Genomic DNA, 23529 nt, shown 5'->3' with positions numbered 1-23529 from the left:
TCACTTAAAATAACTACTTCTAATGTTTCACCATTTGTGGTGATTTTTGCATAGATAGACTTTACTCGAGGAAGTTTCTTTCTACTCTTAGTTTGCTAAGGGGTTGTTCTTTATTATGAATGTTTCATTGTATTACATTCTTTTCCTGCATCTATTGAGATATTATGATCGTAACACTACTATTTTGTTCTGTGAAAGTGGTGAATCACATTAATAGATTTTCTAATGCTCGACTATTCCTATATTCTTGAGATAAACTCAGGTTGAGATTGAACTATATGATTGCCATTCTCTCTGCTCACCATTCCTTGTGCATCACTGATATTCCTTCCTGGTTTATTTTCTTTCTTCCTGAAATATGTCTTTTAGAAATTTTTTTAGTTACGCTCTATGGACATTAAGCCCTCTCAGTTTTTGTTCATTTTTTAATTGTCTTTCTTCTTCCTAGAAATGGAGATTATATATAAAACTCTTTTTCTACTCTCTTCCACATTATTAAAACTGTCAGTATGATAGCACAGGACTCGGGGTCAGGCCAGGACACAAGATCCAGCCTTGTAATTAAATTACATTGTGACCTTAGGTAAATTCTTTCCTCTCTCTGGGACCTAGTATTTCCTCACAAAATCAGAGAACATGCTCTCTATTTGCCCTTTCTAGCTCTCACATTTGATGAATAGGGGCAAATAAATATAGGTGCAGTGTTAAAACACAAAGCAGAAGGGGGCCAAAGAACATACAGTGAGTAATTTGAGGAAAATAGGGAAAGGAAAGGCAAGTTTACGTGTTACATGCCCTTCTCTGTTTACAGCTTTCTGGCAAGAAGTTACGAATACGCCGAGCCCCAGTGATGTATCTACCATTTGTTAATTCAAAGACACACCTTGTGTCTGGTGCCTTTGAAAATGGCGGCCTCTTGCAGAGCTCTCAGACCCCTCAGCATTAGTAGGCTGAAACATGAGGTTGGAGAGATAAAACCCAAAGCCTAAGTGGGAAGGAGTTTCATGTACCCTCTAGTTCTAGTCACTCTTACATTTTAGACTGGACTGGGGGTCAGGGTACTGGGTTCTCTTGTAGATCTGTTTAAAAAGTTAAAAATGAGTGTTCAGTGAACGAATGGCGATCTGGGATTCTTAACTTTATTTCTCACATTCTTAGCATATTCATCTATAAAGTGTGGGCAAATATTCTTCCAGATCACAGAGCTATTAAAAATGATGTGATAAATAATGAAAAGTTTTGAAAATGCTGACTTGTACTCTCCCAAGTGTCTGATTCTTCCTGTCTTCTTACCATGGTTGTTCGTCAGCTTTTCTAGAGACTTCTTGAAAGCAGGACTTATGTCTGATTTATATCTGTATCCCTCAAGGAGCGTAGCACAGAGTAGATTCTCAGCATTGGAAAAGTATGCATAAAACAGGTGGAATAAAAGTGTGAAAAGTCAGCCAGCCGTCAGTGATGTGAGTGGAGAACTCTCCATTTGCCGCCCCCCACCCCAGGAACTGATTTATTTGCATCCAACTTTAAAAGGGGAAAGTTCTTTACTTGAAAGTTTAAGACAAAGTGGTCAAGTCATTCCTGAACATATCTAACCTTAAGATCTTCTGTGCTAACAGTGGAGAAGAGTGGGTGCCTTCATTCTCTTGTTGGCATCATATTTGCTTTGAGAGACGTTCCCTTTCTCAGAGGACCATATGGAAAGCAAATGATGTAAAAAAATGAATCACAGTAAAAGAGGTTAGAAGAAAGGAGACAGGGATTATCCAACTCAAAAAGAATTCCACACACAGGCAAGTAAATGTAATAACTTTATTGGATTTCTAAATATAATAAAGTAGTTGCAATTCTTTTACAGAAAAAAAAGGAATATGATTTTCGTATTTATTCTTATAGAGCATTGGAAAAACATAATTGATAGGAAAAAATTGATAGAAGGTAAATAGAAACATGATTTAATATAGTTGGTAATGTATAAAAACAAAAGAAAATAACCCAAATCACTTGCTTATAACAGGTTTTATTCTCTTATTTTCATAAGGAACCACGAGGGCTATTTTGGATATGTCAGTGATGGTTCATGATGTAGTGGAGAGATGCAATTTGCTAAGAATAAAAAAGAGAAATCTGTATTTTGGGAATACCATGGCTCTGTATCATACATGTGAAAAAAGGCATATTCCCTATACGTTTGTGTGTGTGTGTGTGTGCGTGTGTGTGTGTGGCTTTCCCTAAGTCAGAGGATGTTATTCAGACTCGCAGCTGATCATGATGGGTCTATGATTGTATTTAGTTAGTAAGAAGTTCTTGTTCTTCGACACATTTAGCACAGAGAAAACCTGGTTTCTCCCCCTTTTCCCTTGATCTGTCTACTTGTAAATACCATTTAACATTACATAAAACGCTCTCATAGTCACAATCAGATTGAAACCTGGAGCAAAGCCATGCTGTCTCTTTCCCAGTCCATCTTGTTTCCAAGGAGAAAAAACTCTGTAGTATCCCAATGCCCCTTTTGACATCACACAGAGATTGAACTCTTATCTAGTGCTAACATCTGATTCTCTATAAAAAAGAAAATGACCAGTGTTGAAACTGAATAAAGTAAAAACAGAACAAGAGAATCACCAGGAAGAGTAGATGGTTTTAGTGAAGAGTATCACTTTCTCCAAGAAGACAAGGGGTCTCACAAAATGATAACTAAGGAAGGGTGGTCCACACTCTGGAAATTATGAAACCATGATCCGTTCCGCCCTCCTCCCTAGTTTAAGTAGTGGAGCCCCCTAGATAGAAAGCAGAATGGTGGCTGACTTCAAGGGCATGGGAAGCATCTTCTATTGCTTGTCCCCCTTTACTTCCATTTGGTGAAACTAGGTGGCATAGGAGACAACTTTGTGACCAAGAGGATGCCAAGAGCTTCCTTGGGGAAAGGCTAAATGGAGGTATCCTGCCTTCCCAAAGCAGAGGCAGAATCAAGTGAATGTGGAGCCAACTGACTTGGGAAGAGAGCGACTTGGCAAGTGTAATTTGCCAGCTGGTTGAGTCAGACGACACATTGAGAAAGATCTTTTTTGGAAGCACGTCCTCCCTTCAACCCTTTTCCTAAAATCGTGCATAGTCTACCTCTTCCTATTTGTCCAGAGCCTCTCCTACTGCCACACCTGGGTAAGAATCCAACTTTCTAGGCTGAGCTGCCGCTCCATCGACAATATCTACAGTTACAATGTCAGTGACAGAACCATGGGAACAAAAGCCATTAAATAACAGGGGCTACTATTTTTAGGAGTCAAAGTAAAGATGCTCTAAGGATCTGGCAAGGGCCTTTGGCCCCCTGAGCCTCCAATTCTCAGAGCCAAGACTTTTCTTTAGTTTTCACTGATGTTAGCCTGAGAGATAAAAGGAGAAGCAATGGGCTGACATTCTAAGCTCACCAATGCTTAGTTTATAAAACACACATACGACACATATCCTAATACAGACCCTGGCTCATTAATTCCCTTAAACAATTTTTTTTCCTGACTAAATGTTCCAATTCCATAAAGTATAATATATTCCCTTGAAGTAGATACAGGAAACCTCAGCAACATGCCACCACCCAGTAGGATAAAAATATAAAGTGGCTGTATCAGCAAGGAATGCTCAGGGAATGTGCTTGCAGCCTGTTTCACGGTGCCACTTGGGAGGGGATATTGGAAACGAGGGACTTTCATTTGGCAAGGTTTCCTTATCTTAGCACCTACTCCTTTCGATGGTATGTTTTTGAAGGCTGCACGGTATGACTCTGGGTACCGTGTGTACATACATATGTAGGAATAACGTCTATGTTTCTCAGAATAGGCACTTTTTTGAAGGCAGTAAATCTAAAAGTAAAGTTAACAGAGCCTATATTTAGTGCTCATCTTCTCACTTTGCTGATGTGTATGCTGAACAGAAGATCACAGATTTGAGTCAGTCTCGCAAAGAGGCCGGAGTTGGCAAATGGCTATATTCAGAGCTGGGGAAGTCTTGCCAACTCAACTGTAGCTGTTAAAAGGCAGACTTGGAGAAGGTGCAATCGTTTTTCTCAAAGGTGACAGCACAGAAGGAGAAAAGCCTGTGACAAAGCCATGAAATAAAAGCTGGTGTGTACGGCTCAGAGAAAATTACTATCCTCCGGCTCTGCATCTTCATGTCACGTCTACTTCATGGCACAGATTTGCAACCCGAAAATTCTTTCTTTTCCCTTCCTTTTTTGGGGGGGTGCATCTCATAATTGCACATATTCCCAGTAGAGAAAGAGACAGCCCCAAATCTGTTTAACTAATGATAAAGAATGATAAAGGTAAAGTTTAAAAGGCAAAACAAAACAAAAAAAGTAATTAATTGCATAGATACCAAGGCAAAAGTTCAATACTGCATCCTGCTGTGAACGTTTTGCATTTAGTTTAAATTTTCACTGAAGGCACATTAAATCACATAATTTTATTCATGCTAAATAATCAGACAATTGATGCCATCTTTAATTCTATTTGCTTTTTCATGTGTCTCCTGAAAATTAATGAGGACTACTTCAGATTTTTTGGGGGGAAATATTCTGACTTTGTTTAATAAGAAATAATTATTGGATAATTTGCTCATCAGCTTTCCCAAGAGAAAAAAAAACGGGTACTAAAAGGAAGAAAGTCATTTAAAAATGATTTTGCAACTAGTTAAATAGAAGCTAATGGTGGGTGACAAGATTTAGTTTCCAGGGTCCTAAATCTCTTTCATCAAGGATACACCTCAGTTCAGATATTTCAGTTAAGTAAGAAGGCTGGTACGGTTTATCCCAGTTTCAACTTGCTACCCAGTGAGGAAGGTCCAAGGCACTTTAACACTTTTTGGCAGTTTTGCCCTGATACGTTAATGTAATGACATTCATCTAAAAACTAAAAGCAGAAGGCACATAGGGTGAGTGCAAACACTGCCCAAATATCAACTCACCTTTTACTGTTTGAAAGTTAAAATATGAGGCCATTCCTATTGTTGGCATTTAAATGATAAAATCCCTTTTCCTCTCAAAGTCTGTGTTTGAAGGAATGAAGCATGTTGGCAGATACATCACAACCTGGCTAAGCTATTCACCTACTTCTGGTTTATAATCACTAAGTGATCATCAACTGTCACCCAAAGAGAAAGAGAGATGAAAAGAAACTGGATTTTTTCCCTTTATATTTGTCTCCCAAGAAAGAAGAAAAATGGAGACATATATCCAGGAGAAGCTAGCTCTTCCCCTTGTGCACTTTCTAAACTAGCTCAGAAATGGACTGAGATAATTTGGTGAGGGAAGACATTCAGGCTTTAATATTTACTCCCTCGTGATGGGGGAAAAGGAGTCAAAAAAACAACTCATTCTTACGCCTCGGTAGGAAGCAAAGCAGGCACCGTACAAGGTGGCAACACAAATGCATCAAATAATAATCGCCCAAGAATAGTTCTTACCCTTTTCCCAACAGGTAGAAATATAAAGAGCGCCTCAAGCAGCAGAGATAAATACCTTAGTCTCCACCCTCACCTCAAAGTGCTCTGGCATATTTTAAGAGATAAATGGATGCGTACAAAATTTAAATAGCTTTTCCTTTTCTTTTTTAGCAGTCACTAAAATGGGTCAGGTCTAGGAATTATTAGTTTCTTGGCCTGAAAAATCCAAGTGTTTTAAAATAAGATTTCCTTTTTGAAGGATCAGCCTTCTTGGAAGATGTCTGCGTGTGTGTGTGTGTGCGTGTGTGTGTAAGAGAGAGTGTGCGCCTGGGTGCAAGCACGTGCACGGACGAGCGTTTTGAGGACAACACAATTGTGTTTTCCCTAAGCATGGGGGGTAGTATTGTGTACAGTGGAGGAAGAAAAAAATGCATTCATAATTCCCTTTACGTTATGTAAAGATAAATCAGAGCTTGTGGCTTCCTTGATTTTTTTAAAGGGCTGCTTTTTCATATTCACAGCTTCACTGTCCTTTCATTCCCTCTAATAAGACACCACAGTTTCTACCCAAGTGAGTCTCGGCTCAGGCGTACTCACCCAGATAATTCTGATAAGTTCTCAGAATGCTGCTTCTGCTACTCCACTCCTGTAGTGGGGGTTATACCTGTTATTCTATGAGAAATCACTTTCCACTCTATCAGTCATCACATTAATCAAACCTCACGGCAAGATCAGCCACCTTTCCAGGGTCTAAATTGACATGTCAGCCAAGGAGACTCGCCTGCTGGCCCTGCCGGCCCTGCCTGTATTTCCCAGGTGTGAAGACTGGAAAGGGGTGAGAGGCCGTTTGTTATTTAACTTGGCCCTCATTAATCCCGGGGAATTCAGCAGAGGGATGATGAGACCAGCTTGATGGATGGAAGACTCTAGGGAGGGAAAGTGCCTAGAAAGCTTATTAGATAAGCTCATTTTAAAGGTTCCCTGCAGTAGATTTAACTCAGATGAAGAAAGATATTTTTCAATCAGTGGACAGATTTTAACTTAAAGCCAAACAACTATGATGAGAAATGGGAGGAACTAAAAACCCAAGAGCACACAGCAAAAGGCACAGCTTCCTGAGGGATGCAGCTCAAGAGAAGGCATGCCCAGTTGTTGAAATGCCACGTAGAGCAGGTTCTAGAATATACACGCAGGCTTCCAAGTACGTAGGCTGGAAACAACAGAGCACCAAACGCCTCATGATAAGCACACGCAAATCACAAAACGACCACAGCAGGGTATAAGCCCAGGCTATCAAGTAGCTAAAGCCAAGTCGCAGAACGGCAGTCAATCCCATAGCATTTGTTCACAGACATTTCAAGGTCAAGGTCGGTTGGCTGGCTCGGAAATGCCTGATGCTGTGACATATACTTGGTGGGCCTCGATAAACGTGAACTGAGAGAAGACTAGGCATTGTTTACCTACAGCAGTTCCTGCCTCTGTGGGGCATAAATCGTGGCCCACAGGAGAATCGTCCTAAGGGTCAAGTCACTTCTTTCTGCACGCCACTGGATTCTAAATGACATGGTCTTGGTTGATAAACGGAACCTCACAGTTCCAGGGAGTTTTTCAGTTAATGTAAAGTAAACCACGGTCTCTGGGGAAATTTGCTGCAGTGTACTTCAGTGCCACAGTGTTTGTTCTTAGCGGTGGCCCTTTCTCACCGGCTCCATCACACTGCCAATCAGAATACCTAGTAGTTTCCCACAAGATGACACAGAAAAGGCATGCAAGCTCTAAATGATCTCAAACACCACAGTACACACAGGGCTCTGCCACCTGATAGCTGAGTAACCTACGTGAATTTCCTTGGATGCCCTCAAACAGGGGGCACGGTGGTCTGTGAGAAGCATACAGCGTGCTCTGAGGTATTTTGTGCCCTGAGAGCGGCCACTGGAGAGAGCACTGGACCTGGGTATGTCCCCAAATCTACCACTTACCAGCTCTATCACTTTTGGCAAGTCACTTAACAATTCTGAGCCTCAGCTTTCTCTTCTATGATAGGGCTATTAATAACCTTCCTCCCAGGGCTGTTTTATGTGTGAAAGCAGTTTGTAAGCTCTCTTAGGAATTATTATTTCAGAGCTCAGAAAGCCACCTCCGAGTCCTGCCCAGGAGCCTGATGACAGGCTCTGCCGATAGGACTCTGGAATTTAAGGCTGGGGTGGAAGGGCTGCAAGCCTTGTCCTCCCGAAGACCAAGGAATGGTATTGACACTAAATAGTAACTCGGGACAATATGGAAAGAATGTATACGTTTCTTTGTAAAACCATGACATAATGTAACCTCCTTCCTTTCGCAAAGGACAACCGGCCAGAGGTGATGCATTTCAATAGAACCAGTATTTTCTGCTTTTGACGTTTTCCTTGTTAGAAGTGGAGATCGCACGCTGACATTTCCCAACATTTTAAGGTCATTATCAGCAGAATGAATAACAAGAGAGGGTTTCATGGGTTAGTTACTGGCGGAAGGCATGAAGCTATAGAACAACAGTCAGAACAGTTTGTCTTTTGAATAAGAAAGTAAAAACAGCAACCCCAAACTCATACTCTGAAACCTAACCCTCAGAAAACCCTTCAGACTATTTCTAAGGATGTTTAAAGGTTTTTATAATCTTCAGCTACAAAAAAAATCAAAGTTTATTTTTTGTAAAGTAATGTGTTGCCAAAAGCAAAATATGTTTGGAAGGAAAACAGAGGGAGGAAGCGACACTTTATTATGTACTAAAGATGAATTTTGTGTGGCACCAAGGAGCACCTAAGCCCAAAAGGCTGTTTCTGGGAGCTTGGAACAAAGCATGATGGAGGAAATGGAAGAGCTTAAGAAGTAATGAGCTCCTTGATGCAGGTGATGCTAAGCAGAGTCTGGATTATCACTTAGCAAGAAATCTATAAGGGAATTTTAACACCAAGTGGAATAGATGAATGTGGAGTCCTTTCCAACTGTGGACCTAGAAGTAATGGGAAAATAGAGGTGTCCTGCTCATCGCCTTGTGGGCTCAAAAGATAGGGGTGTTTGGTGCAAGAGTGGAGTACAGAGCTATGAGCCAATGCAAATGTGCATTTTGTATGTTATCAAAACAGATTCCTGTTGATACTCTATGGGTTGGATTATAATTTGACAACGTATCCCATCTTACGTTTACATAGAGATGAAAAAGCAAATTGAATCAATCTTGCTCTATGCTTTTCCCTTCTCACCGACCTTGAGTATCTGGAAGCGTTTTCTCCTGTGAAGGACATTCCGGAATCTGTGATCCTTAAAGCAGAAGGTCTTCTCTGAACATAACCTATGCTCTCCTTTTGTTTCTGGTGCCGTCAATATTCTTCTCTAAACTTCTAAATCAAGCCAATGAACCAAGATTCCTTAACAAAGTTCACTCTTCCATGAAGCCTTGCTGATACCACTGGGGAGAATTACTTTTCCTGAAGCTATATTCCTTCCTGTGGAGTGCAGACTGAACCTATCTGATTTTACTGCAGTTAGCTTCAATCAGAGTTACTTAGGGGCTGATTCCCTTAAAGTGATTATTACATTGAGGAGATGAGTAAGGGGTAAAGATGTTAGAAAGACAAAAGGATAGAGAAAACACGGACTCCTAAGGGTAGTTCTTAACTGATCAAGTAGGGAAGCTGCTCACTTGGTCTAGAGTGCAACATCTATAGGTACTAACATTTGAGCCCAGAAGAATGAAAGCAAGCCTCAAAAGCCAACCAGCCAGAAATATTTATGTGGAACCGATAAAGAGCCCAGGACTCTTTTTGTGTATTCAGTATGGGAACATGGACAAGAAATGTCTTATTCTTGAGAAGATAAGAACAAAGGGAAAGGGCTGAAGAGAATTTATGAACATTGACCAAGAAGTGGGAGTCTTATGGATGACATATATACTAACTAGCTCACTTCCTCTTTTGACTTTTTGCTAACAACAAAAACAGTAAAGGACATAGTGTAAGAGGACTGTTTTGCACACATGGGAGATCTATCCTCATCAAGCTTTCACTCTCCTGGGTCTGAGTCCTTGGGGGAAGTTTCCACATCGAATATCAGTTTCCTTTGGATGCTTCCAATTCCACTTACTTTCAACCCTGAAGAAAGTGTTTTTACCTAGCCTGACCCAAAGTGCTGGCCCCATTTCACCAAGTAGATTGAAACAAAATTAGAAAATATTGTTGGGTCCAACTGTTCAAAGGAGAAGCAAGAGGGTGATTGGACTTGATACCATGTCAATCAATGAGGAAACGTTGAAAGAGTCAGTGATATCTGACCTAGAGGCAACAATTTAGACATTAGACTCCTTGTGCATAGCTCCAGAGCCAGAGTTTTGTTTAACACGGAAGAACTTTTGTAGAAAAAAGCTGCCCCGATGGTAGAAGGGACTGCCGTGAATACTACTACATACTAGCCAGCTCTAAGAAGATGTGAAATGGAGACTTCTCAGGAAAATAACGGGAGATTCAGATCCTCAAAGGACGCATGATTTGTCTAGGAACAGCACTGGGGCTTGGGGTCAGCTATAGCCCTCTACACTGGTGTAGAACACAAGATGACATAATGAAACCTGTCTCAGTCTTGGTAGATCATTCTATTCCTGGGGTTGAACACTGAATTTAGAAGCTATGTTCAGTACCAAGTTGATTGCATTTGTGGGTCATTTAATAAAGACTTCTATTTGGGCCTATTAGGTAAATGTCTAACAGAGTTAGATGCATGATGTTTTCTCTTGCCCATAAGTGAATAAGTGTCCTGGAAGAAGTAGCAAGCACACAGTAGGGAAGGATTAATGTAACCATCTTAAGGTATTACAAAAGAATTAGCTATCGGTTTCCCTCATCTTTCTAGTATACATAACATTTTGCTTGTAGAATCCTACAAAATCTGTGCTTATAACAAGGGCTAGGATAAGAGATATTTATTAGTGTGCTTAGAAACTGCTGTAAATTAAGTAACAATCAGGAATAAAGGGTGAAGATTTTAGTAATTTTTTTTTTTTGGTAACTTCACGGGAGAAAAGTCAATGAATTTAATAAAATGCATCTTCCACACAACTTCCCACAAGATAAGCCCCACGCATGTTGGATAACAAAATTATAGAGTCTACAATTTTTTGCACAGGTTCCAGGAAAATAAAAGAGGTAAAGGAGTAAGTGTCTTTCCTTTCTATATTGAAGGAAAAATGTGCCATTTTATATTTCTTCTTTGAACTTAGTAAGCTAAAGTTAGTTTTCTGTGCTTGTAACTAAAAAGGAAAAAGGCAGTACAAATCAATTCTAGCATGGCTGTTTAGGCAGGGCCGTACAGGACGTGGATGACTGGATTTGAACAAGAGGCCCACAGACCAAAACAACGCCTGCTTACCGTGCTCACCAAGTAAGTACATCAGAAGGGATGAAATATTGAATGTGTGAAAATAGAAACCTCTAACCTTCAGAGATGCTTAGGGCGTAGTACAGCTTAACTAAGACTACGTAAGAATATGCATAGCCATCTGTCACAAAGAGAACGAGCTATGGCCCTCTCACAGAGGGATGAAATGACATGTATTATAAAAGTCTCGGGGGCTTCCCTGGTGGCGCAGTGGTTGAGAGTCCGCCTGCCGACGCAGGGGACACGGGTTCGTGCCCCGGTCCGGGAAGATCCCACATGCCGCGGAGCGGCTGGGCCCGTGAGCCATGGCCGCTGAGCCTGCGCTCCGCAACGGGAGAGGCCACAACAGTGAGAGGCCCGCGTACCAAAAAAAAAAAAAGTCTCGTGCAGTTATGGCCATGCCATGGGGCTGAGAAGCAGCTCCCATTTTAATTCTCTCCTGACAAGGGAAAAATACATGGTTAGCCATAGTGATTTTTAAACACCTCACAAACTTGGAAATATAAATATTTTACTTGTTTAAAAAACTACAATTGCCAATCCTTAAAACCCCTATGAAAATTCTGAGTTACACGGTACAAGAATCTTATTGTTTAAATTGTGACCTGCCCCTTCTCTCAAATTCCTCCTTCCCCGCCAAAGCCCTCTCTTCTTGGAGACAGGTAAAAAAAAAAAAACTAAAAAAACCAAAAAAAAAAAAAAAAAAACCCCAAACCTCTGCCTGTTTATCAAAACAACACATTCACTGAGACTATCATTAATTCTCGGCCAATTCATTTGTGTATTGAATTACGTATGTATTAGTTAGGCTTTTACTTTCCTCATCTGTGACCCTCCTAAAAAGGAAAATCAAGATCAACTTGTAGAAAACAGAAGGGCAGAAACCCAAAATAGAAATACAGTCCTAGAATTATAAGCTTTTCCTAAACAAATTTATAAAAAATGGACACAGAAGGCATGTTTTGATCAGTATTAGCCAGAGTTCAAAAGAATCTCAGACTCATTTTAAGACAATGTTTTACCGAAAGACCCAGACTGTTCTTCTCAGGTTGCTTTTTATAAACAGACTACAGTTCTGTAATCCGTGCTTCAGGAAAAACTCTGTTGCTGACCTACTCCCTGCAAAATACTGTGATTCAAGTATTAGGGTTTAATATTACTGTCATGGGAAAAATGCTGATATGTGTAAAAATTCCAGAAGAATAATAGCTTTCCCCTGCCATAAGGAAAACTCTCAAGTTTCACTGATCTAAAATAACATGCCACCACTTAAAAATATGATTGTTTTGTTGGTCAAAATGCTTTGGATTAAAAAAAAATCTCAACCTAGCCTTAGAAAGATCACTTTGCCTATAGCTGAGAAAAGTAGGCCAGTCATAAAGGAATTTGCCAAGAACTCTGTGATCTGAGTCCCTGATGAAAACTCATTAAAATAAAACTGAAAGACTCTATTATCTCACCTCACTTTATGAATAAACACAATCTGGAAAAATAGGCACTTTTAAAGAAAGAATTGATGGATGACACATATATTTTGCGGCACAATTCTTCCTTTAATATGATCATAATTCCATATGGCTTGTAATGCATTGATTTAACTTATTTATGAAAAGTCCAAGCACGATAACATTAACGAGTAGAAATGGGAAGGAATAAGAAGGGAGACAAGGCAGGGGTGGGGGTGGGGAGGGAGGGAGGGAGAGAGACAGAGAGAGAGAGAGAGAGAGAGAGAGAGAGGAAGAACTCTCACCACACCACATCAGATCACTTTTTAAAGGTTGAAATATAAGTGAACTAAACAACAGCTTCATGAGAAAAGTTATCTGTCAAGGAAATAACTTGACCTGAAGTGTTCATGATTGCACCATAATAATGACTCAGAACCAATATCCTCAACTTGTTCTGTACACTATTAAATTAAAAAAAAAATTGTGGCAATTAAAAAAAAAGTGGACATGCTGAATAGGTGTTAAAGGCTCAAGTGGAAGTCTTTCTTCACTATCTAACTAAAACGAGAGTAAGACCACTAAGTCACTAACAACACCCAAGACATCACCTCGTGGCATAAGAATGTTTACCTAATTTAGGAATCCGTAAGGTACTTCTAAGAGATGGCGAGAACAGAAATACTGTTAGAATACATTAAGATGAAGAGTTGAGATTTCTCTGGATTTTGACTTTTTGATGAGTATATCTTGGAGATTTGGGGATGGCTATTTAAGAGACAGACTCTTCAGTGGAGCATTCATAGTAGTGTAAAGATTCTTTAAAAATAAGGCACAAATCCATGTTGCTCTCTGATTGTCTCCCATGAAAGTGCACCAAAAGAGCGATCTCAGGAAATGAACTTGAGGCACATTTTGCAGAGGTATATCTTTTCCAGCCTCCTGGTTTCCTACAGATGGCTAAAGCATGGTATGGAACATGCTGTCATATTTCATTCATAACACACATGTACTGTAGCTCTAGGCAACAGATGGACAATCGCTTGTTTAAACTACAAATGTGAAATACTAAGGTAGAATAGCAATATTTCTAGAAATGTATATGGAAAAAAAGCCTTTCCAAGCCAAGAGGAATGGTGAGAGGCTGTGAGGTTACATCAGTGTTTCCCTGATCTCCCTGGCAGCTGCCATAACTTCCCCAACACCCTGCAAAACTTGATAATGGAGGGATCAAGGGGCAGCCGACACAGATTTGACAAGAGAAGCCCAAAACATATCAAATAGAAATAACACTGTTACTCCTGGCTGGTTCACATTAATAGGATTTTTACTAACTAGGAAAACTGTTGGAAGTTGTGTTTTCAGAGTCCTGTCTATATTCCATAAACCCTCTACTATAGCCCCATGGTAAAATCCTCTTCTTTTCCCCCTGGGACACAAATATAAAACACTTGAGAGTGTTATATGCTTGAAACATCATCACAAACATCTCTGCAGAATCTTTCATAGTGAGAAAACAATTATACTGTTGATATCTCCACTGTATTAATCAGCATACACTCAATGTAGTAATTTTGATCAGAGAAGTTGCTCTTACAGAAACAATTTGTTAATGAAAGAAAAAAGAACCCACATCTTTGAGCTGCAGACATGTTCAGGATCTCAAAGTCTTGATGCACTTTGCTGGGACACATGACTTATTTTTGAGTTTTAAAGGCCGATTTATTTGCAGATGAGACTCCACACTGAGTTGCCATGAGCTGGAGATCCAGGCAATGGAGAAATCTAACTATGAAACGGTCTGCAGAGCCCAAGACACAGTGGGTTTCTTTTTCCTTTTCCATGTCTCTCATGTTACATAAAATTACCAAATATTTGTGTTCTTGACAATTTTTTTTAAAGCCAGTATATTTTTAGTATATTTTTACAAACTTTCTCTTATAGACTCTACGATTCTTTTCTATTACTTATGTATTTAAATGATTAACAATCAAGACAATATATCAAAAGACAGTAGAATTATAATCCTTAAGGTATTAGATCTTTATATCTCTGTTATAGGCAAAATTTCATGTAGCTAAAACAGTAAAACGTGATTTGGCATTGCTGACACCAAATGATTAAGAGAAGATAAGAAAGCAATATAAATCATATATTTAAGAAATCCTGAAATAAAATATTTTAGGATCCTTTCCTTATTATACCTTGTGAAAGAAAAAAAAAATCTAAATCTAAATATCTATATACGTAGGTGTGCACATTCATTATTATAAAAGTATGATAAGTCTATATTAAAAAGAGATTTACTTTAAAAATCTTTGGTAAAGATACTCTGAGGTTATGTGATAAAATGCACTATAAAGATTGTAAGCAAGCAGTATTCTGGCAATGCCACAGTGAGGGGTCTGTGAAAGCATTTTTTTATTACTCTCTCTCTTTTTTTTTGCATGTAAACATTCAGTTACATAAGGACTTAAATGTAACAAACAAGTAGAATGTTATTGCATTTTTATAGTATAAATATTTCATAAATTCTCCCTCCTTTGGCAAAATTCATACTCATAGGACTGCACTCCAAGAGATAAAATCCAATTCATACTAATAGGACTGCACTTCAAGAGATAAAATCTATCTCTCAATAAACTGGGCTCTTTGCTTTTGACCAAAGGACAATTTCCCCCCAAGTATTTCATAGAAAACAAGTTACTGAAACAATTCAAGCAGATTATATTATCATTATCACCTCAATTGTCTAATAGTCAGTATTCTTTGAGATCATCCGCATGGTCTGGCCTTTCATTTGGGAGACAGAAATTCAGAGATACAGTTGCCACTGTATCCTAAAATTCATATGCTGCCCGAAGTGGACCCCTCGTATTTCACATTATGAGAAATGTGAGATCAAGGATAAGGGCAGCAAGGTAAGGAAAGGACAGTCAAGGGTCAAAGGACCCTTTGAAAAGCTGTAACTGTGGTGGTTCTAAAACAAAACCGTTTGGGGACCAAAGCAAATGAGCCACAGATTAACTCAGAAGAGCTATAAGCTTAAGAACTTCTTACAGAAAAAAAAAAAAATCAACCACCTTTATGATGATTCCTACTGAAGTAAAATAAATTTAACTGGGACTCTTGAGGCCTGGGTTGCAATTCAAAACACGCACAATTTTTCATTTCTGAGTGTTAAAATTAAAAATTAGAAACAAAAGTCAGACTAGAAAACTTTGTCATTTTCTAATCATGAAAAAATATCTGTGGAATCAGGGAAGGGTATACAGGGGAATGTAGCTATATTTGTTATATTTGATTTCTTAAACTGGGTGGCACAGAGATTCATTATATTATTATTTATACTTTTGTTTATATTTAAAGTACTTCATAATTTAAAAGTATATACTTGTGAAAAATTTGAAGAAAGTTTTAACTAATCTTAATCCAAGATACTTAATTAGTTTACAAAACAGTAACCTGCTACTAAAAGAAGTGTCCTTCCTTAAAAGAAACACGTTAAAACGTAATAAAGTATATGCGGTCCTGGAGCTGGCAAGTAAGCATTTCACTGCCCAATAAGAGTTTGAATAAAGATTCTAGGCAGAGACTGCATATTTTTAGCTCAAAAAGGCAATTTTTTTTCAGTGATTGTCTTTGAAAGTGTGGTGTAAATGTCACATCGATGATATGAAAATGTCTTCTGCAGTATGTAATTTGAGTTGCAGAAGGATTATAAGAATAATGAGACTGTGGTTTCACAATCTTTTCAAGCTTTCCTGTCTTTTTAAAGTAAACTACACAAAACTAACACAATTTTATGTGCCCTGATTTGCAACTGTCAGGCAAAAAGGACCTGGGCCTGAAAAAAAAAATTTTTAAACCGCTCTTTATAGCTATTTTCCTCTAGAGAAAAAGTCAATTTTGGTACTTGTGTTTGGATATTTAAAAAAAAAAAAAAAAGGCAATATTTCTGGCATGAAAAGAAGAACAGTATTGGAAATGTTATATTCTAGAGAAAACCAAGTTTGTCCATATTATTATGTCCAGGTAGCATGGAAAAGGAAAATCTTAAGATAATATTTTGGGGTAATAATGAGTTTTTCAAATATAACCCCAAAATGCTTTATCCAGCATACCCTATCTGTAATTTCTTTAGAAAAATATTGAAGTTTGGTTCTCTCTCACCAGTATCTATTTTCAAATGAGCCCCAAACACTGGTCATTATAGATTTTGAATTAGGATGGCTGCAAATTCAATGAGGGCTTCTTTTAACCTATGTAATTTACAGCTTAAATTCTTTATAGCCTGACATATAATTGTGCATTTTTTTCCCCCAAGGGACACGACTAGTTTAGAGCAACAGAAAGAACTATTTTTCAATACACAGAAAAAGAATGGCTATCTTTTATGCTCACTGGCAATGTGGAAGTGATAGGATGGAGCCTTCAAGCCTAAAAGCACCTGTGAGTTGGCAAACTCACCCAGGAAAAGCTGTGTGACAGCAAATACCACACTAAAAAAAGCCATTCAACCAGATGAAAAGTGAGACAAACATAGGGATTAAAAGTTAAAGGAATGCAGAAGTGAATGGGATGGAGCATAATCCGTGCAAAAATGTGCAAGTCCTTGGGAACAAAGGCCCATCAAGGTCCTACATGATTAAATGTGAAATGTGTATTTGGTGAGAACTTTAAAACATCTCATACTCTATGTGTTTCTAAAGGAAGGTTAATAGTGGATGAAGTAGAGACCATCCCATAGCTTGATTGCCTTTCCTCTCTTTTCCTATTTCTCTTCTTATGTTTTTTTTCTTGTGTTTCATCCTTCTCAGAGCCACCAACTAACCGCTAAATAGGTGACTGGATTTAAAGGTCAGTGCTAGCCTTGGCGGTCAACACCCTGATGCGGGCAGAGTTGCAGGTCTTGCAGAGGATGTGTCCATCCAAAGGGTAGCAGCCTTGGTTATCTCCTTCAGACAGGAGACCACCACAATCCTGGAAGAAGGAAGACAGATGGAAAGGATATCAGTGAAAATGGAAACAAATTCCTTTGCTTTCCATTCAAGGCTTCCATAATGAGGCCAACTACTACCTTTCCTCTTCATACACCGCCAGCCTCTTCAACTCCTTCTGCAGGATATAACATGGTATGCCTTGCATTAAGCTTAAGTAGAGACTGGGGACATCAATACGAACAGGGTGAAATGACCCTCCTGAGATCACTTAATGGGAAATACAGGTACAGGAAAAGAAGAACCTGAGGGTCTAGGCTCCCAACTAGTAGTTTTGCTCCCCTCACCCAAACAACGAGAACAAGCACAAGAGAAAATAAAACAAGAATAGATCCCGAATCATTAATTCATCTTTGCCATTTATCATTAATTTAAGGATCTCTCAAAAGTAATATACAGGTGCAGGGACAGAATCTCCTGGTAACTCCAGGGCAGAAGCTAAGTTGTAGAGTGACTCCTGCTAAGCAGAAGGGCCACCAACGGGCTCTATTTACTTATTCCAACTTTAGAAAGAAAATAAAATCTTAAGGTTTGGGGGCAGGGGGTAGAGGGAAATGACCTGCTGTACTTTCTAAAGGATACAGCACGGAGGAGAGGACACCGTTTCTCTTTAGTCATAAAACCTAGTGTAAAAGCTGGAAGTCTTTTATTCTCTTTGCTCATGTGAAGGCCAGAGAGAGGCACGTAGGGCCAAACAGAGCACACTGCATGAAACAGGTGGTCGTTACAGCTCAGGCGGTGAATGGAATCACTGTAGTCCTGGAGAGCAGGGGCCACCCTGCCAGCCCCACCAGCCTGTGTCTTGGGAAAATCTCCTCGTGGGACTAGAAGAGCCAATCTCATGAGGATGTGGTAATAAAGAAGTTCATACTATCTCTCGCAGACAGCTAATGCGAACTGCTGCACTCAGGAGAGCTAGTAGCAAACAAGAAAAGCACTTTCAAAGAGGGGCTCTGGGTAAGTCATAGGATGATAAGAAAATGTTTTAAAATCATTCTCTGAATGATTTTATACCTTTTCGTACCCAGATTAGAGGAGAAAGACTTGCTGCCCTTTGCTGTATAGATGAAGACATGGCCCTCGGCCAAGAGGCTTCCCTTGTCACTTCCAGCCTGGGTTACAGGCCTCTTGTAAAACACAAGTCCCATGAACACAGGCACTAGGGGCTCCCCCAGATTTAATAATTGCTATATTTATGAAAATCCGGCTCTAGTGGGCCTGGCAGGGTGAGGGGGCACTGACCACAGACCTCACACCGGTAGCAGTGAACATGGAAATCGCGATCCAGAGCCACAATCCGGACAGTCTCTTCCTGGCCGGGGGCTGGCATGATAGGCTCCTTGCACACAGAACAGCGGGGGGCAAACTTCCTGGAAACGGAGAGAGAGTTCTGGTTAGATACTGAGCATGGACACTGGCAAAAAGATGAGACTTGGAGGTGAAAAGAAAAGGTGTAAACCAAGAGCCGGGACACCTGGTCTGCTGTCTTGTGTGACCTTGAGCAAAAGTCACTTTCCTTGAGTCGGCTTCCTCAGCTTAAAATAAGGGACTCACACTTGGTGACTGTTGAGGTCCTTCTAGATGATAAATACCACGATATCTGGTGAGGTAGGGGAGTGAGTGTGTGAACTGCTTCTGCATGAAGAGCTGCCGTGGCGTGGGATTCACCTGTGGATAGATCGCAAACACAAACCCTGGGCTTGGGCAGGTCAGCCAGAGAGGCAAGGAGGCCCCTACTTGTTTCTGACTTTTGCTTCTAGACTTTTGTATATGCTCCCCAAGCCCTACCCAAGTATCCTGAGGTTGGTAACTTTGCCTCATTCCCAATTATTAAGCCTCTTCTTTGAAATGTGTCTTGAATTCTAGGAATGAACACAAGAAACCTCAAATACGTATCTTTTCAAAGCAGCAGAGGTTAGCGAGTTTAAATACTCTTTATACCAAACTTCCTATGGCCAAATCTGCAATTCCTATATTTTGGTTGTGTTAAACTTTTGTTTAAAAAGAAAAAATTATAAAGCTGTCCAGTTCTCTATTCTTCAAAGGATTTTAGAACTTCCAAAGGGTATGTGTATATGAATATACCACCCAACACACACACACACACACACACACACACACACACACACACACACATATACACATATGTTTTTGAGGTTAACTCTTGGTGAGGAATTTTAATATTTCCTAATCTCTTAATATTCCTTAATATGACCAATGGCCGTAACATTTTTTTTTCTCGTAACAGATTAATAGGCTGCAAATATAGGCTGTGCACCCATATGTATCTTCTGGAAATTAGGTGTTGTCTTTATGAAGGTGTGAAATGAGACGTGATTTGAAACGGACATGGATAAGAACTGAAAAGATTAAAAAAGAAAGACTGAGCAGCTCAGTTTGACTGAGCAGCTCAGTAATGGTTTTAAGATTAATGATGTTAAAATTTATCTATTTGTAGAGAGACTTAAAAAGAAATAATGATAGTAATCTAACTCTTTGCAGAGCACTTTATGGTTGTCAAGGCATCTTTACATACATTATACTCTATATGTACATATTAATTTTCCTAGCAGCACCCAAAAGGCATCTGTATGGCTGCAATCTAAATAAATATGAATTAAGCAGCAGATCAATTGATTGCTATGAAAGAAAAATTTAAAGGATCATGGTACAATTGCGGCAGTAATCAGAGTTGTTATAATTGGTATTTTATGCAAGAAGTTCATACTCAGTGGCAAAAAAAATTGCTTTGGACTACTTGATTATTTTTGAATCTGGGTCATCGGTAGTGAAATAAGCAGCCTTCTGGAATCAGCTGCAAAATTTCCTTCCCCAAACCCAATGGGACTGTAAAGTCTGTGAGGTCAGAAGTGTGTCTTGCCTATCACTTTATCTGTGAGTCTTCCCCAATGTCCCCAAGTAGGATTACTAACTCCTTGAGGATAAAATATCTTTCACTGAAATTGCCTATTTTAGCAGTAATTATCTGCATATCTTTGGAGACCTCAAAACTGTGAGCTTCCAAAGGCCAGGATTTGCTCTATTTCTGAGTTTCTAGAAATAACTAGTGTGGCTGGTGCAGAAGGTAGAAAGTCAGGCAATATCTAATGGAATGAAGTATTTGCCACATTTCGCATAAAAAGATGTTGCTCAGGCCTTTATGTTCAATCTCAAGGTTCCTCTCTGGAAAGGCACAGACTGTATTCTTGCTGAGTAATGATTTCTTCTTACCAATTGGCCTCATTTCTATGATGGGAAAAGGCAAAGTGAAGAGACAGGAAGTGATTTCCACCGTCCCCACTGTGTTCCTTGACCGGCATTTGGAGGATTGTTAAAAATCCCAGGTGGTCTATTTCAAGGCTCAGCTCACTAAGCAGACGATAATAATAAAATTAATTTGATACAAACACTTCTGATGGTTAAAATTGTGTGCTTATTATTGCGCCAAGCCTTGTTAAGCACTCTATACCCTGAGCCTTATTTTTTACTCATAGCAAACATTATTAAGAAATACTTTTATCATTGCTGCCTTACAGCCATGGGAGCCAAAGCTCAGAGAGGGATGATCTTAATCATTGGGTCCTGGCACATTTCTGGCAATCCACAAACGGATGCTGAGTAAACAAATAAATGGATGCATGTAACATCCCTGATAAGAAAGCACAGATAGTGGAATAAAGACTCAACACAGTGAAAGGGTCAGTTAAATCAATCTGCTTTTCTGAGCTCACTGTCCTGGCACTGGGAATACAGAAATAAACTCAAACTCCAGCAATCACACTGGTGAGGGAGTTCTATATATTTCTGCATTTGTTCTATTAACATATATACGTATCCTACCATATTGCAAAAATGATTTAAGGGGGTTACTGTAAAATAGCGTGTGTGCGTGTGTGTGCGTGTGTATTCTTTTTTACTAATCAGGCTATGTAAAGTGCTATCTATAGTGAATTTACAAAACTATAAAACATAGAGAAGGAGATATAAATTCAAACATGGGTTTAGGGAGCGTTTGAGATCAGAGGAGGATTATTAGAGTAGACGATAATTGAGTTGGGCCTTGAAAGATGGCCATTTAGGTGAAATGGAAAGTAAGTCTGTGTGTGTTTGTGTGTGTGTGTGTGTGCGCGTGCGTGTGTGTGCGTGTGTGTGTTTTGGGGGTGAGGGTGCGATACAGGCAGTCTGCCAGGTAACTAGTTTGAGCAGTCATCTGAAATGACATATGGGAAAGGGTTTCTGCCTAATAGGATGGAGGATTTGGGCCAACCCTGACTGATGGCAGTTATGGAGGGGACAGCCCATAAGCAAGGCTTTAAAAATAGCATTTCAAAAGCTTGTTACTCAGAGTGCAGTCCAAGACCACCTGGGACCTTGTCAGAAAGGCAGAATCTTAGGCACTCCCACCCCAGACCTCCTGAACTAAAATCTGCAGTCTAACAAGATCGCTAGGGGACTTGTAAGCCCACTGAAGTTTGGGAAGCACCAGTTTAAAGGACGAGTTTCTAAGCAGGAGAGATAAATCCCTTCTCCTGGGCCTCGTGCATCTCACCATAGCTTCTATTCGCAGGCTGTTCTAGTTTCAGCCAAGCGGATCTTTCTTGAAAGCAGAGAGCCTTTCTTCACTCTGGGCCCTTCGTTATTGCCTAAGTTGTTCCTTCTGCCAAGAATCTCCATTTCCCGTTTAAAACACTCTGCTTCCAGAAGCCTACTCAGATCCCAGGGCCGAGTAATATCTTCTGGCTCTGACAGCTCAAGCCCTTGCCTGTGCCTCACATCGTCACCTTTACAGTCTTTTCTGCCTGGTGCCTATCACACAGAATCTGCACTTATTCTCTCCCCTCCTCCTGGCAAGCTCCATGCAGACGGGCTTCTCTAGGTATTTCTACCTATGCAATTTCTCTCCTTTAGCACTAAGCACAGTAATTGCCACATAGAGGGCTCTTCATAGATGTGGTTGAACAGAATTGAAATACATCTCCCAAAAGCTCACAAATGGGAGATCTGTTCAGAATGACCAGGAATCTGCAGAAGGCAGCTACGTTCCCCTCTCTGCAGTCCACTCTTCTTAGCCATGCAATGTCCATGGCTGACACGGCTAATGGGTTGGACTTGTAGCTGCTTTTTATTCCAGTCCTTTCAAGACTCAGAAACGGAGTTCTGTAAAATGTATCTTTTATTCTTCTTTGGGAAATAGAGAAAAGATCAAAAAGCTTCTCCCCCTGCATACCTGCCAATCATGCAGACAACATGATTTTTACTAATTTGTATTTTAACTGGCCACTGAATTAGCGGTGATGGGAAGCATTGGGGGTTTCAGATTCGTTTTCCCTTTCAGTTGCTCAAGTCTGCCTTCCTGGAGTGTTCAGACCCACACACATGTCACCAGTCACAAGTCTCTAATTATGCTCCCCACTCCTAGAAATGAAAGATAAATGGCATAGATATAAACTTACATTCGTCAGAATTGATTTCCTGTTTTAATTGAGGGGTGTAACATATCAGTCTTTTTCAGCAACAGAAACATGTGTGCTCTGATTATATCTATCAGTCTTTCTTGGATTAGGGTAAGTCTAAGAAAGGAGAGAAACAGTGACAGAAATACCCTCCCCAATGGTATCTTTTCACTTCCCTTAAATAGACGCAGGTTTTTTTTTTTCATGTGTAATTAGAAGCTAAAAATATCAATAACGTGAAGTACAATTTATGCTGTGACTGCCCTTTCAAAGTGAGCCCTTTCTTGTCTAATTCAGGTCGAGAATTCCTGCCTCTGGGGTTTTGTTTTGTTTTTTCAATTTATTCAGCGTCACATCTTTCAGTGAGGCTTTCACTTTCCCTGCTACTTGAAAAGTGGTCAGGAAATTCTTTTTTTTAAAATATGAATCTCAGGTCCCCAAACTGTTTGTGGCAAGTACCTCCCAGTTGCCGACAATCAACAGAGCGGTGAAAATTAACCCACAAGACTGCACATCTGGGGGCCATAGAACAGATACCCCAACTGGTGAGCCGTATGAGCTTCATCTCTCTGAGAGCCTCAGACGGTTCTTAAAGCCACTGCGCAGCAAACACGAGCCAGAAACCTCCGTGTCTGCCATTTACAAACCACATCTATAGCTGTCGTGTGGTTCCTAGAAATATGCGACAAATGTGATCAACCAATTAACCAACCAACAAACTGGCCAAATAAGAATAAGCCAAATGCAAAGCTATACAATTGTCATGAAAACTCCAGCTATAATAAAGAGGGA

General features: G+C 39.8%; 1 protein-coding gene across 1 annotated transcript in view; it reads right to left on the bottom strand.

The window, feature by feature from the left end:
- Positions 1–15755: 15755 nt before the first annotated feature.
- Positions 15756–23529, bottom strand: part of LPP (LIM domain containing preferred translocation partner in lipoma) — a 565263-nt gene continuing 557489 nt past the window's right edge. Inside the window, exons 11-12 of the mRNA XM_082654321.1 lie at positions 18534–18654; positions 15756–17267 (exon numbers count right to left, since the gene is read on the bottom strand). Of these exons, the coding sequence (XP_082510447.1) occupies positions 17139–17267; positions 18534–18654 (250 nt within the window). The 3' untranslated portion in view covers positions 15756–17138. The remainder of the gene's footprint in view (positions 17268–18533; positions 18655–23529) is intronic.

This window comes from Grampus griseus (genome assembly GCF_964374135.1).
Source record: "Grampus griseus genome assembly, chromosome: 5".
In the NCBI taxonomy this organism is placed as follows: domain Eukaryota; kingdom Metazoa; phylum Chordata; class Mammalia; order Artiodactyla; family Delphinidae; genus Grampus; species Grampus griseus.
The sequence above is the reverse complement of the archived record's forward strand: the minus strand, read 5'-3'. Positions and strand labels throughout refer to the sequence as shown.